We start from the raw sequence: 14437 nt of genomic DNA on the forward strand, positions 1-14437 counted from the left end.
ATGAGCTACTTAACAGGACACCCGGGAAGAGAAGCTTATTAATGTTTATTCCGCTTAACTTCAACCCTAAAGAACACCAAAGTAAGTAGAAATTTCAAAAAGAACAAAAGCAGTGATTCTGTGATTCAGTGACTGCCACAATGGATGTCAATAACAAATAATTGACTAACTGGAAACAAATGAAGTGCAATAAAATTATAGTAGTTACCAATAAATAGGCAAGATAAATGTATACTGTAATTAACAAAGCTTAACACTACAGCGTACAGCTTCAGGAAATAAAGTGCATGTGGTTCTGCTTACCAGTTTATTCCAGCAGATTCTGCTTATGTGAGTGTCACTAATGACACCAACCACCTTTGTCATGCTGTTAGGTACTTCAGTAGCTGCTTGAGAACGTGAAGTGTATAATAAAGTGTTGAAAAGCACGTACAACAAGACAGGGACAGAGAGTTTTCATTATTCATATGCTAAGGTTAGACTTGAGACAAGACACCATACAATGTTACTGCATCAATACAGCCCAGACTGACCAATTCAACTGTTCTGATATCCAAACTGCAAGATTCCATAGACAAAAGTATTGACAGTATTCTGCTTTTAGTCACTTCATACACAAGCCTGTTAAAACAGTTTGCCCTGCCAGCACCCCAGTAGGAGATCCAGTATAGGAAGAAATAAATATCTGTAGGTTATTTTGTATAACTATGAGGACAAAGGGGACATCATGCTTAGGAAGAAAGAAAATCTACTCACCTGCCATTTTTTTTGATGTATGTTGCTAAATAACCATGGTCTTCCCAGTTATGAACTGTTTCTGTCATTCCCTGCTCCTGAAAAATGGGCTGTAGAGCTTTAAGAACGGCATTGCAATCAGCTGTGAGATTAAGAGGAAAAAAAAAATAAGTAAGGATTTTCCACTCAAGCCATTTCTGCCTTTTTTTTTTTTTTAAAGGCTGGAAAGTGTTTGCTGGCAGCCTGGAGTACTTTTCCTTTGAGTTCCACCTGAACAACAGCTTTCATGTACCTTCTCCCCTCCCCCCTCCATCTCCAGAGACATTCCTCACTGCATGAGGATCCAAACGGTTCTTTTAAATCAGTTTTTACCCCAAGCAAAAGCTTTTATCTACAATGGACAGAATAAGAATAGTTTTATTATGGCTACTGTTGGTCACCTGCTGTATCACAATCCAGGCAAGTCCTTACTCACATAATTACTTTTTAAATCACTTAAATACACAAACAACAATCCCATCCCAGGAAGAGACCACAGCACTGAGAAAAAATAGTTTCCCTGTCCTACAGCTCAACATTGTTTCAAAGACACTGAAAACTATCCTATCCACCTTGCCCTACAGAAAGATCCTTTTCCTAACTTTCAGGACAGAGCAGGCCCCCAGCTGAAGTCTTCATGATGCTACCACAAAAAGACCTCTCAGAAGAATACACAAAAATCCACCTGGAAATAACTAAAATTACTCTGGTATGTGCTGATTTCAGAAGCATCAGGTTTGCTGTATGTATTAGTTTTGCGAGTTCTTTTAAAAATAATCTTCATTACAGTTACTGTTGATGCTCCATTAAAACAAGTATGTCAAAAACAACTTGCAAGTTTTATCAGTTGATTTTGGAATTGACAAGGTGAGTTAGTAGCGGATGCTGGTAAGGCTGCACCTACCAGAACAGGAACAAAATTGGAAAGACTGTCATACCCGTAAACATCAGTGAGGAGACCTAACAAACTATTAATCTACAAGCTGTCCCAGTGAGGCAAGTATCATCTTTTTTGCTTCACAAACACAAAACTAAGCCACCATGGTCATGCAACACGTCAATACCGTAACCAGGATTTAGACTCTATCAGAAGTTACCTGGCAGAGCCACATTATGGAGGCACAGTTTATAACCAAATCCTTCGACACTCACATATTGTTCCCCCTGCCCCAACTTAAGGAGTTATTCCCAAGGTAATTATTTTGTTTTACTCCCTGCCCCCAAATGCATATACCACTAAAAGTAGCCTGCAGACATAATCAGCAATAGTTTCTAGGATGTTACTGATTTGTACAAGCTTCAGAGAAATGAACACAAAAATCTATACCAAGTAAATCAAAGTTCAGCTCATTTATCATCTCTACGCAACTCCACAGTAGACTAAGCTGAAAACCCGATTACTTGAACCCTATGTTTGCCCATCTATAAAGCCTGGACTCAGTTATCCCTGTATGTTTTAACTAGACAAACTGTAGTATCACAAATAATTTAATTTTCTTCAAAACAAAGTCAAGAGCAAGCCATTTCCCCAGTATCTTACCAAGGATATTTAATAAAAGAGGAAAGGCCCTGCTTCTTACTGCTCATACATCCTGGTCTTTCTTGAATGCATGTTCTGAGATAAATATTTACTTTTCAGCCTCTATACCTCACTCATTAACTCCTAATATTCCAAATTATGGGGAAATGGAACCAACAAATTTATACTGGACAAGAGTGAATGACTTAACTGCTGACCCCTTCTCGGTCAGTAGCACCATTGATTATGTTTCCTCTCATTGATGAAACACCCCACACACTGTCCACTACCACTATGAAGCTTTTTTCCTTCCCTAACCTCCTATCAAAATCTGCATCATTTGTACCAGTAAGTTTTTATACTTCCTATCCAACATCAGTCAGGTACCACCATGGCCCAGGCAATAATTAAGGCTCAGAGTACACAGTTTACCTGCCCAGTAACTGTGGATACAGTAGTAATAAGGAGGTCAACAATCAAGCCAACAACGTTTTGAGACAAAGGCATAAAAGAAATGGGGCCATAATTAGAGCCACAGTTCTTAAACTGGTTCCAGTCTCTGCAGCTTTGCACTAAAGAGAACTTCGCACTGCTCACTTTAAGCTTGCAGCTTCTGGCATGCATCAGCACGCTTTTTGGGGAGGACTGGAGCCACTGCTCCAAAGCCAGTACATTCAAAGAATTTTTGTCACTTCTGATATGTGGTCCCCTCTTCTTGCTTGGCATTTGCTTCCTTGCCCCACTCCTTTACCCTCTCCCTCATCTTTTACAAAACCCCACACTCATTTCCTTCCCTTATTTTTTTATGTCACCACCACAACAATGTTAAACAAGAACACAGTTTAATAATGCATACCATACCCTTCCAGGCCAGCAAATTAGCATGAAACCCAAACTGAACTAGTATGCAACTAACCCCAGACCACTTCACTTCTGCAGCTCCTGCAAGATACAGAAATAATAAGATGAAGATCAGACTCTGGAAGAACTGAAGTACTCATCCCACATTTAACCTACGTGCTTTCAACAGCTTCAAGGATTCCTGCTAGGTGTGTCTTGGCAGAGACCATAGGACGAATCATCACAGATATTTTTCTGCTCCATGAACATACTAATCCCTCACAAGCTGCTCATCATTCGGCAGCAAATTTCTTTACTAAGCAGCCAGGCACAAGCTTCCTATTATGCAATTCCCATGCAACAGGAGGTCTTCCTATTATGAAATTAACTTTAGGAAATTAAAACAACAACAACATGCTCTTTCATCAGGTCTCCTTCTGGTTATACCACACAAGATTTGCCTTGGAGGGCTAATTAATTCTCTGAAGTTGGAGACTCCTTTTTAAAATGTTTGAGGTATCAGTGGTTGCTTGAAGGCATCAGGAACTTTCAGCAACCTCAGCATCTCTCAACCAAATCCACTTACCAGCACCTCACTCCAAGCTCAGATGTGCTATATCAAGCATTGATAAGCAAAAAGGAGTTTGGTGATTAGAACAGTAGGAATACCTTTGAATCTACATCAAAATGTTAATTCAAGTAGTCATTAATGTTTTGGTATTCAGGAACAAAGGAAACAAACTCTGGTTACCAAGCATGAAATACTGTTCTAAGTGTTTGATAATTATTTGCCAGGAGGAAGAAAAAGGCCAAGAGTTTCAACTCTAGAGAACAGAAACAAAAACACTGTGGATAAGATTTGGAGAGAGATATTTTTCAAGCCAGTTGATGCCCAGTTAAGCCAGACAGTTTTGAAATTCCAGCACACTTGAAGAGATGATTTGCAGCAGTTGAAAATGTTCCTCTGAAATTTTAGCGGTGAAGAAGCCATTATTTGACAGCGATCTGTGGACATGAGCACAGCTTAAAGTACAGAGTTACTGTAAGCATCCAATCTGGCCTCATGCCTAACATCAGCTAGTTTCACTTAGATACTCCACCACTGAGCTCAGTAATCTACTATTCAGCCAGACTATCTCTAAAAATATTCTGGTTTAAGACCTCCTCATACCAGAGGATTGACAAAATATTACTAAGTTATGGGAACAGATTAGCTCTTATTTGAAAAATATTCATCCCATTTCTGACTTCAAATTTGTCTTAGCCTGATTTTGAATGATTTCCTCTAGCAAGCGAGAATGTAACATAACCAGAACAGTAGAATGTATCCAAGTATTTATATATGCTTTTGCATCTCTGATGCATTTTTCTCTTGGTAGCTAGATCTTCAAGAGATAATTTTATGGTGGTTTTTTTCTTTACTTAACTGGTTCATTAAGAATACATCAAAAAGTTAGCATACATCAGGAGCCAAAATGCAGAATATGCTAATAGTAAACAGCAACCTGAATGATCGGCATATTGTTTCATTTCAGAGCTGTTAAATTGTTTCAATATATTAAGTTATTGAGTTGTGCAAGTCTGAAATTCTCACACATGGGCACTCTCAACTCAAATTCTTCAAAAAACCTCACAGGAAGAGGAAACATGCAGAGACAAGATGGGAGGGTGTCAGGTACAAGTGACAAAGGGATCACACCTAAGAAGAGAGATTAATTTGTAGCCAGGTCAGGTCCCGGGGCAGTTTGAGGTGAGGACAGCAGGAGGCTGGGCCTTCAACCTGCTGCAGCAGCACACCTGACTGCTCTGGCACCAAGCCCAAGGTCAAGCAAGGCCACTTACAGTGCCTCCTGCCACCACCACTTAACTGGAAATACAGCAGCCAGGCTTATAGGTATACAGTGGTCTACAAATAAGAGTAACCAATCTGAGGCATTTTTCCAGTGCCAATATTGCATCTCATTCTTAATCACAAAAAAACAACTCTGGAAGAGAGGTGTGCTGCAGAAGTGCTTAGCAAGCAAAATGTTGATATATTTTAAAATCCAGAGGTAAGGAGAAACTTCAGACTCCAGTGCCTGTATTTCACATGTCCTAAGTTTCCTTTAGGCACCGAGACAAATGGAGAAATAAGAAAAAGACGACAAAAGTCACCACAGTTTATAGAAAGCCAACAGCATCACCCTACTAGCTCCCCCTCTCCCCCATACGCAAGAATACAGTGCGGTACACAATAATTTGCAGAGAACTAGTTATCATTTAGTCATCAACTCCTGCGTGGCAATCTTTCTTAAAACCTGAAACCTTAAGACAACTTGTACCCCTTTTGTCCTGGTTAAAAGCATCTGCCTGCATCGAAAATGAGCATGCAGAGCACACTGTTTGAAACATGATCCAGAGAAGTTTCCACAGAAATATCACAGGATCAACTAGGAGTTCAAAGTGACAACAGTTACCTAAACTGGTCCTTTGCCTTCAACAATTACTACAAAATAAACCCAGGCTTCACAAGAACAAATGGACCCCTTTCCAAGCACACCTTAAAGTCCCTGCTTTCATTTTTCCCCAGGACAAAGAAGCTAGCTTTTACCTGACCAAGTTAATAGATGCAAGCGAAAAACAACTGGCTTCAGCAACACTGCACATCCCTGGTATTAAGTTTTGAAAGCTCTTGTCAGAAACATCTTCCACACGGGAAGAATCCTTGGGCCACCAGAAAGCAGAGAACAGCAGGAAGCAGAAATCTATACTAAAGTTATTCCTTTCAATCAATTTGCACCTGTGGGAATCAACCTCATCATGTTGACTTATACACAGAAGTCAGCAAATCATACATGGTATGAGGCTTTAAAAAAGGGGCAGCAGGTAGAAAGAGTCATCTACTGTTCACCCATCTGAGAAAAGAGATCATCAAGTTTCCCTGTACACTTACTCCATTTCATTATTCTGTAATACAGAAGATTAAGAGTAGAGGGCAGCTTTTTCCTAAATAGTTTCCATAGAGCACCCCCCAAACTCCTACTCTGAGAACTTCCAGTTACATAGGGAATACAGGTAAATCAAGCTGTACTGTGCCACAACAGCAGGTACATGAAGTTACCTGCATATCCACATAATCGCCACAGGCAATGTAAATCACCCCGTGCATCCAAGTGACCGTTTTGAAATTATGGTTAAAACAATCATGAATCAGAATGAGCTCTCGAGGTACTACAGATGCCCAGCTACCAATAGGAGAATTTGACCCTCATTCTTGCTAGTCATTAATGAAGATATTGAAGTACATTGGCCCTACCATCTACCCCTCGAGTACACTACTACTGACTGGCCTCCAGGTGGACTTCTTGTTGCTGAGCACAACCTTCTGGGCACAGTAGTTCAGTTTTCAATCCATGTCATTGTGGATTTCTCTATCCTGTACTTCACCATATCCATGAAGATGTTATTGGTAACAGTTTGGAAAGCCCTGCTAAAGTCTAGATAAACAGCAATCACTACTCTTCCCTCCTCCATCAAGCCAGTCTCTTGACCACAGAATGCTATCAGGTGGGTCAGGCATGATCTCCCCTTTGTAAAACCATGTCAGCTACACCCAAACACCTTTCTAGTCCTCAACAGATTTGGAAATAGTTTCCAAGATTTACTCCATCACTTTCCCAGGTATCAAGATAAAGTTGACTGGTCTATAGTTACCTGGATCTTCCTTCTTGTGCTTTTGAAGACAGGAGCAATACCGATTTTCTTTCAGCCCCATATTCTTTGCTCAGATGTGCCAAGAGAATCGTTGCAAGGTCCCACATTTACAAGGAACCTAGTCCTGGGTAGAGTACCACACACCTTCCACAGTCTACACCTACCTTCTCCCCTCATCTTCCCCACATGCTGGAGTCTCCCAAAGTTGACTTGTTTTCCCTCTGCCACTCACCCAAACGAGGTCTGTGGAAGCACAGCTTCAGGCAAAGGAATGCAAGGGAGAAAAAGAAAAGCTATTTCAACTTTCCTAAGATGACCTTTAAAAAGATGAATTTTTTCTTGTAGTTTCAAAAACACTACTATTACTTTAGTAATAATGGTGACCAAAGTAACACAAAATATGTAGGGGCTTTCAGATGGCACTAGCACATGAACACATTTTTTAAGATAGCTCACATAGTCATGTATCACCTTTATGAAATAATAGATACCTTAAATATTTTTTTCAAGTCTCCCAACATTGACATACAGAAGAGCTACACAGCCACTCTTCCCTAGCCCTTCCAATACAACAATAAAAACTCAAGTTCAGGGTACACAACCAGCAAGCCTTACTTAAAACACTAAGTAAATATTCAGCCAAAAGCAACTGTATGTACAGTGAACAGGAATGGTTGTGCTCCAACTTCTGCAAGCAGTGCTAAATGCACATGTATATAAAAACAAACACATCATTCCCACAGATGCAGTCTGCTTACCCTCTGTACTTAAAAGTCAGTAACAGAATCACGTTTTCCTACTTCCTCCTTTGAGCTCTAATAAAGAGAGACTTGGCTTTTCCAGTTCTTTCACAAAAGCAGGGTAAGATTCCCTAACCACCTTTAAGGGAAAACTCTACATAAAACCTTAAGCTTTCAGCAACTGAAGGTCTGTCAGCTCCATCCTCTTCTGTAACAGAAAAAAATACATTAAAGAAGTTACTCCTTTACCCTTTCTGTATTCAACTTCTTGTATTAGTACAACCAAAAATTTAATTTCTGTACACATAAAACCAGAAGTGATCTTGTGTATTGAATACCCCATGATGTTTTGTGAATCTGAAGTGCCTGAAGTTTTCTGTAGCCTCATCAGCCTCAATAAGAATACACTCCAACATGAGTGAGGTTAAAGCCTTACTGTTTGTACTACAAGGGGCACAAAATTCTAGTTACTGGATGTGAATATTAAAAGCATGTATTATCAAATTGCAAAATAATGGTACCATCAGATCTCAAAGTACCACCAGTAAACATATACAGAGTAAGACTAATCTGAAAGTGTTACATGTAACAGCCATGATCTTAACTGTAAGGTATCTTATAATTTGGAATTCAATACACAAGAACAGTAGGTTTGGCTCCACATTCAAGTGGAAGCGATGTGGCAGACCTCTTCTATTGGCAGCATTTAAAAGCCAATATTCCATTTCCATCTAGCCTTTCAGACAAAAACTGCTTTTTGAAAAGGTTAAATAGTGAACGTCTGCTACAAGGACAGATAACGCAGTTAAAAGCATTGATTATTTCAGTACATTCAATCACAAAACAAACACCACAACATGGAGTTTTAATTAAATCAGAGAGAGCAGAACATAAGGTTTACTAGACTATATCACAGCATCCCCAACATTCCCACTCTTTATCTCAGTCTCCCATGACTTTTCAAATACATCATTTAAATGAGGAAGTAAAGAATACTAACTAGGTTCAGCAGTTTTATTCCTCATCATGTAGGATCATCGGTACAAATGCTTTCTTAGAGACAGAAATCCTTGTATCAAGGAGCTTTTCTTACTTTAACATGACCTCTGCTGCACATCAAACCTGCAGCAGACGCTGAACACCATCACTGTAAGAGATCCAAGTACACAACTACTTTTTTTGTCATTCCTTCTAAGTGAATGCCACATTCCTGGCAGCACTGGTCATTCCACATCTACTTTACTGTTTGGTGTTAACAACCATGGCGTTCAGTGCTTTTGGAATACAGCAGAGGCATGCAACCTAGGTAGAGGGTACAGCAGAGAAACCAGAGTAAAGTGGCAGAATGAAGAAATCAAGAAATACAGATCGTACCAGTTGCACAAGACAGTTCTGTTTTACCCTCCTCCCCTTACCAGGATAGCAACCCCCTCAGGTGAGCCAAATTGCAAAATGAAGCATCAAAATTAAACTATGTTCTCACGCTTTAATGTAAAGATAGTGACTAAGCCAATACAAGTGTTACCTAAACAAATAATTTCCTTGCTTGAATAAAGCCAGCACGTGGCACAAATGAAGTTAGGTAGACCACGAAGTCTTTTCAAGCACAAATGAAGACTTGCCACTGCAACATGCACATTGAAAGAAGCAGAAGAAAGTATTTGTTACCAGTTTAGAGCTCATTCACAGTTGAATGCTAATTTAATATTAGTTATGAACATAAAAGCGCTTATTAATAAATTTTATAACGGGCACTTTTTTCCTGTCAGCCTACAGACTGACTTCCCAATTAATATCTTCTTGAATCCCGGGAGAAGATCAGATCCTTACTGAAGGCATTTTGCATTTTCAGAGCTCTCAGAAAGGATAAAGCCTATTGACCAGTTGAGATGTAAGTCTATCTGGGGGCTATTACACATACAGCCCCACACTTGTGTACAGATTATTTTATTAAGCCATGCATATTGACTCAAAGAAAGCTTAAAACAGATCACTTAAGTGAAGAAGCTCAGCTGTGTTATTAAACTTTTACTACATGCAGTAGTAAATGTATTTAGTAGTGTCCAAAATTCTGCCGCACAGAATCTGTACCCACTCATTAGACAAGGAACACCAGCCAGAGTTCAGGATGACAACAGGTATACACAGCCTCTACATTATGCCGTTGCCCTGCAGAGATACCTGTAGGAGACAAGATGCACTGTCCACAGTGGTCTCTCTGAAAATCTGACCAGTGCAAAGATATAAGCAATCAAACACAGACACTATCCTACAAAAGAGCTTGATTACTGGCATCATTAATAAAATACCCAGAGATGGGAAAATAACTCTTTCCCTGTTAACAGTGGCTGACAGCAGCAGAGCCAGCAAAGTCAAGGTTAAAATACTTGTAGCATGTCTGAATCTGAAACTACTTGAAAGCAAAGAATGAACATAAAGGATCACCTTCCAGAATCTACCTTGATTTAATCTGCATAAGTATTTTATTATCATCTGACATGACTGAGGATTTACTTGGGAAAAATCAAGCACTGCAAGCAAACTTCTCCTGGCTTGTTTACTGTACAAACAACAGGGTTACTTCTTGTTTCATCAACATCCAAAGGCTCACTCCTGATGAGTCCTGCATCACAACACACTGGCAAAATTTAAGAAGCAGCCACCACAGGGACCTATAGAGGGGTTTTTCCTTGTCAGCTTTTGACAAAACTTTTAGAAGCCCTCCATTGCTGCTGGGAGCACTTGAGGTACCATTTTCAGCCAGCTATTAGAGGAATGTTCTTCAGTTAGGTAGGGCAAGTCCTACAAGAACATTCCACGAGACCAAAAAAATAAGTTTAAGACATCAAGCATGCCAAATACTGACAGCCAGTACAACTCTGAATGAGAAGCTACTTAAGTACTACCCCTCTAAAAACAGTCAGAAAGAAGACAAAAGCAGCAAGGAACTGCCAGGGTGCTATACCTTTCACAATAATCACATGCAGAGTTAAAGAACGTCAAAGTGAATGGGAGAGACTTTAATCATTTACAAATTATTTATTTCTGTATTTTTGATAAAATATATGCTTTAAAAGTGGTTTTCCTATACCTGGCATCTAGTTGTGATGTGACATCATGTTATGGTTAACAACTTTTTAAAATGCAGATCTTCTAGAATGGTGCACACAGCTCACCAGAAGTCCCAGCACCCTCCAGTAACTCTGGAAGAAAAACCGTTGGTAGGCCTCCACAAGTAACAGCGACTGGCATTCTGTAAGTCACATTGCTGTTTAATAATTACACTGAAGTTTAGTTAAGAAAACAGCTTTTAATTTTCCTTTTCCTAATTGCTACTTTACCCTGTAAGACTATTATAGGTTTTTCCACTTCATACAAATCCACTTTAATGCAGAAGCAACATTTGCTTATCTAGAAACCAATAAGAAATATTTGCCCTACTGTTCTGGACAATTCACAAACAGTGTCTTTTATCTTTTAAACATCCAATTCTCACAAAACACTCTTCTAGACTTGCTGCTTGGTCAAGTTTCATTTTGCTACGGGAAGACAGCATTTCATTAAGCTTTTTGCAACACTTCATCCCAACAGATTATCAAAGCTGAGCAGTACGTGAAGAGGTAAGCCAAAGGCATTTGCAGACGGACATTCTCATACATTAAGTTTGGCATACCACCTTTACACAGGGTATTTATGCACTCAGAAGACTTACTTCATATGATGTGTAGCTTGAGCCTTAACATCAACAAATGTGTCTTCAACACCTCAGCTCCACTGACTTCATTTGTCTCTCCCCGTAATACATAAACAGAAGTCCATCAACTGCCATATAAACACTGTCACATTTTAAACATTATCACATGATGAAATATCTGTAGCCCTTCCATCCAAAAAAAGCAGTAAAAGAAAATTTACTTGGTAACAGAACTTCAGCATGCCCAAATAATACCACCTCTCCTGTTCACATACATCTCTCAAACCACTTTCATCAGCTGGTACCTGACCATCTTCTACACATGTATTAAGCAAAGTGATTAGTACTTGTCATATGTACTTTTCTCTCCATCCAAGGATTTTGCTATTAAAAAAACATGGTCAGAGAAGTGTACATGAAATGGGAAATACTGATGCATCAAAAGCAGTTTTAACTTCCTGCAGGAAACCAGACACTCATGGAAGACATCTCCCATGCTGTTAACCTTCACCTTTGCAGGTGACAGTTCCTTCATGCCTGAGGAAAGAGCCACTAAGTACTTGACATCATGCTGGAGATGCAGATAATATTTTCAGAGTTCTACTGATAAAGCATTTTAATCTTCAAAACTGGACACCAACAAAAGCAGGGAAGGAATTCACAGCAGTCCTTACTCCTAAAAATAGGGAGTTATTAATTCCTGTATTAACACCTCCTGACAAGCCCCACTTGTGCTCTGACACACAGCAGGCCAGTTCTTGGTCCAGGCCTGTCAGAACTAGACTGTGGAGACCTGCAGGGCTCAACTCAAAATAGCCCAGCCAAGAGCACAGGCTGAGCCTGCACTGTTCACAGAGGCTGCTAAGGGAGCACACTAATACAGACCCATTCCTGAACTGCAGCTGCAAACACACCTTTAGCCAAGGTTGATAACAGAGTTGCAAGCTGCAGAGGCATTTACTTGAGTCTTATTTAATCTTTATTTACATGGTCTTCACATACAGATGATAGTCAAGCAGTCAGCAAATTTTTAAGACATACCATAAATCAATATGGTAAAGAAGAGATAAGCATATCATCCACGTGTTATCACATAATCAGATGTTTCAGCACTTCAGACAACGCAATACTTGACAGAACCAGTCAAATTGAGCTACAAGATCAGAGATGCCATTCCACCACCCAGTACCTGTAAATATACTTCATGTGTTTTTAATGCTAACTGCAGCCAGCTCCAGTCACAGAAGCAGAGTCCACCTCATAAGTAAACAAAGCCTTAGTATCTCTAGGACATTAGGCAAAAGAATTGCTCATTAGAGAGAATATTAATTTAAAAATAACACACAAAGTGCTCAAAGGTTTTATTGGTGTTTCATCCATAATCTTAGAAACTGCCAACAATTTTTTATTAGTTTAAGCCTTTCTCCTTCATAAGATTCTGACTTATTTTTGGAAAAGCTCTACAAGAGACACTAAGTTTCCAATGCCAGTTACCTCCTCCTGCTTTCTCTGGCATTTCCATGCTTTTTGAAGGATGAACCATGAATCAACGGCTAGAACTGATCATTATCTGCTTATTAAACCAAACCAGCACCAATTCCAAACTGCCTTTATCACAGCAGGATGCAGCTCAACACACACAAGCAGCTGAACTTGTGTAGAGTTTTCACAACTCGACATTCAGATAGAGGTTTCAGAGATGGTAGAGAAGAGCTAATACCTCCAAATAGCCAAACCACTCATCATTCAGTTCTCTTAAGCACTCCTGATTCTAAGATACTGGCCCCTCAGAATTTTTTTTAATTAGTCTTTAAAGTAAGGAAACTCAACTACAAGACAAAGTAATGCAGAACTAAAACCAAAGCCATGTCAACTTTCTCCCTCCAAAAGGTTAGATCAGCACAGATAAGAACAAGCATATAAAATTGCAGTTCTGCTTTAGGAAGAACATTAATACTTCCAATCAAAACAAAGACAAGGATGAAGATATTAACTCCATACAGTTCAAATATTTAACAATTGGATAGCCTAAGTAAAAAACTCAATGCTGAAAGAACATTTGGTAGAGTCACTTAGAACACCTTATAACCAAGGTTCATTCAGAACACAACATGTATGACCAATTAGTTACTACCCTTTTAAGGATGTCAAACACTAGAGTATATCATGCAGTTTATTAAACAGCTGCAAGCAAACAAAAAGGATGAGGGTTATTTAAATCTTTACAACCCTGACTGCTTCACCTGACAGCATTCCTGTCTGCTTAAAAATAGACTAGAAGTCTATGATATAGGATTGGCAGTAGAGTTAATGGCACTGGATGCTTCAGCTGAGATATTTATTTTTATTTATCTTTTAAAGCAGTGTCCCCTCTTGAAAAAACCTTCACAAGAAAAATTCTGCAAGTCAAGTTTGTCTCCAGTAAGTGCAGTTATGCACCAAAAACTGAAGTATTAAATAGTTTTTGCAAGTCAAATCAAGTCAGATTTTTCTTTCACACAGTTTATTAATTAAAAAAAATCTCTTAATATATTGTCTGCATCAAACAACACAAACACAAGACATAAGCTCTGTAGCCATTAGCCATTTTTTATTTATATATATTCCTGTTGATGACAGGCCTGATTTTCTCACCAAGTTTTTCCACAGTGTCAGAATTGAGCAGTGGATGCTGTGGACAGGGACGAAGCTACTGACAGGCCAAAAGAGGAGGCTCACCCCACAAAAGGTCCTCTTCTTTCTGTCTCCATGAAAACATTCATTTGAATAAAACCAGACCATGTGGACACACATATCCACTGATCCTTTTTCTTACGAACATTGCCTTACCTGCACTACAGCCCTGGCATGCCCATCACATGCCAACTCACACAAGAGTTTTATAAGAATTTATTTCACTAACTGTCAGCTCATGTAACCACTGCTCTCCTCCACCAGCTCACTCATCTTCCAACCTGTGATTCTGTGATCTGTGCCCTGGCCCTGAATGTTGTCAGCACAACTGTTTGTGCAGCTGTACTATGAACTATATAATTCACCCTCCACCCCCCAACAATAATCCCAAACAGTAAACTTTAAGACAGTTAAAACTAATTTTCAAACAAGTTCTTACCCTCTCAAAGCAACTTTCTGAAGCAAATAAAAAAAACCAAGAGAGTCACCGTATTACCTTCCCCC

At 39.3% G+C, this 14437-nt stretch overlaps 1 protein-coding gene across 1 annotated transcript in view; it reads right to left on the bottom strand.

The window, feature by feature from the left end:
* Window positions 1–14437, bottom strand: part of SMS (spermine synthase) — a 56166-nt gene that overhangs the window by 37665 nt on the left and 4064 nt on the right. Inside the window, exon 2 of the mRNA XM_064474238.1 lies at window positions 757–877. Within this exon, the coding sequence (XP_064330308.1) occupies window positions 757–877 (121 nt within the window). The remainder of the gene's footprint in view (window positions 1–756; window positions 878–14437) is intronic.

Source organism: Phalacrocorax carbo, chromosome 1 (genome assembly GCF_963921805.1).
Source record: "Phalacrocorax carbo chromosome 1, bPhaCar2.1, whole genome shotgun sequence".
Classification (NCBI taxonomy): domain Eukaryota; kingdom Metazoa; phylum Chordata; class Aves; order Suliformes; family Phalacrocoracidae; genus Phalacrocorax; species Phalacrocorax carbo.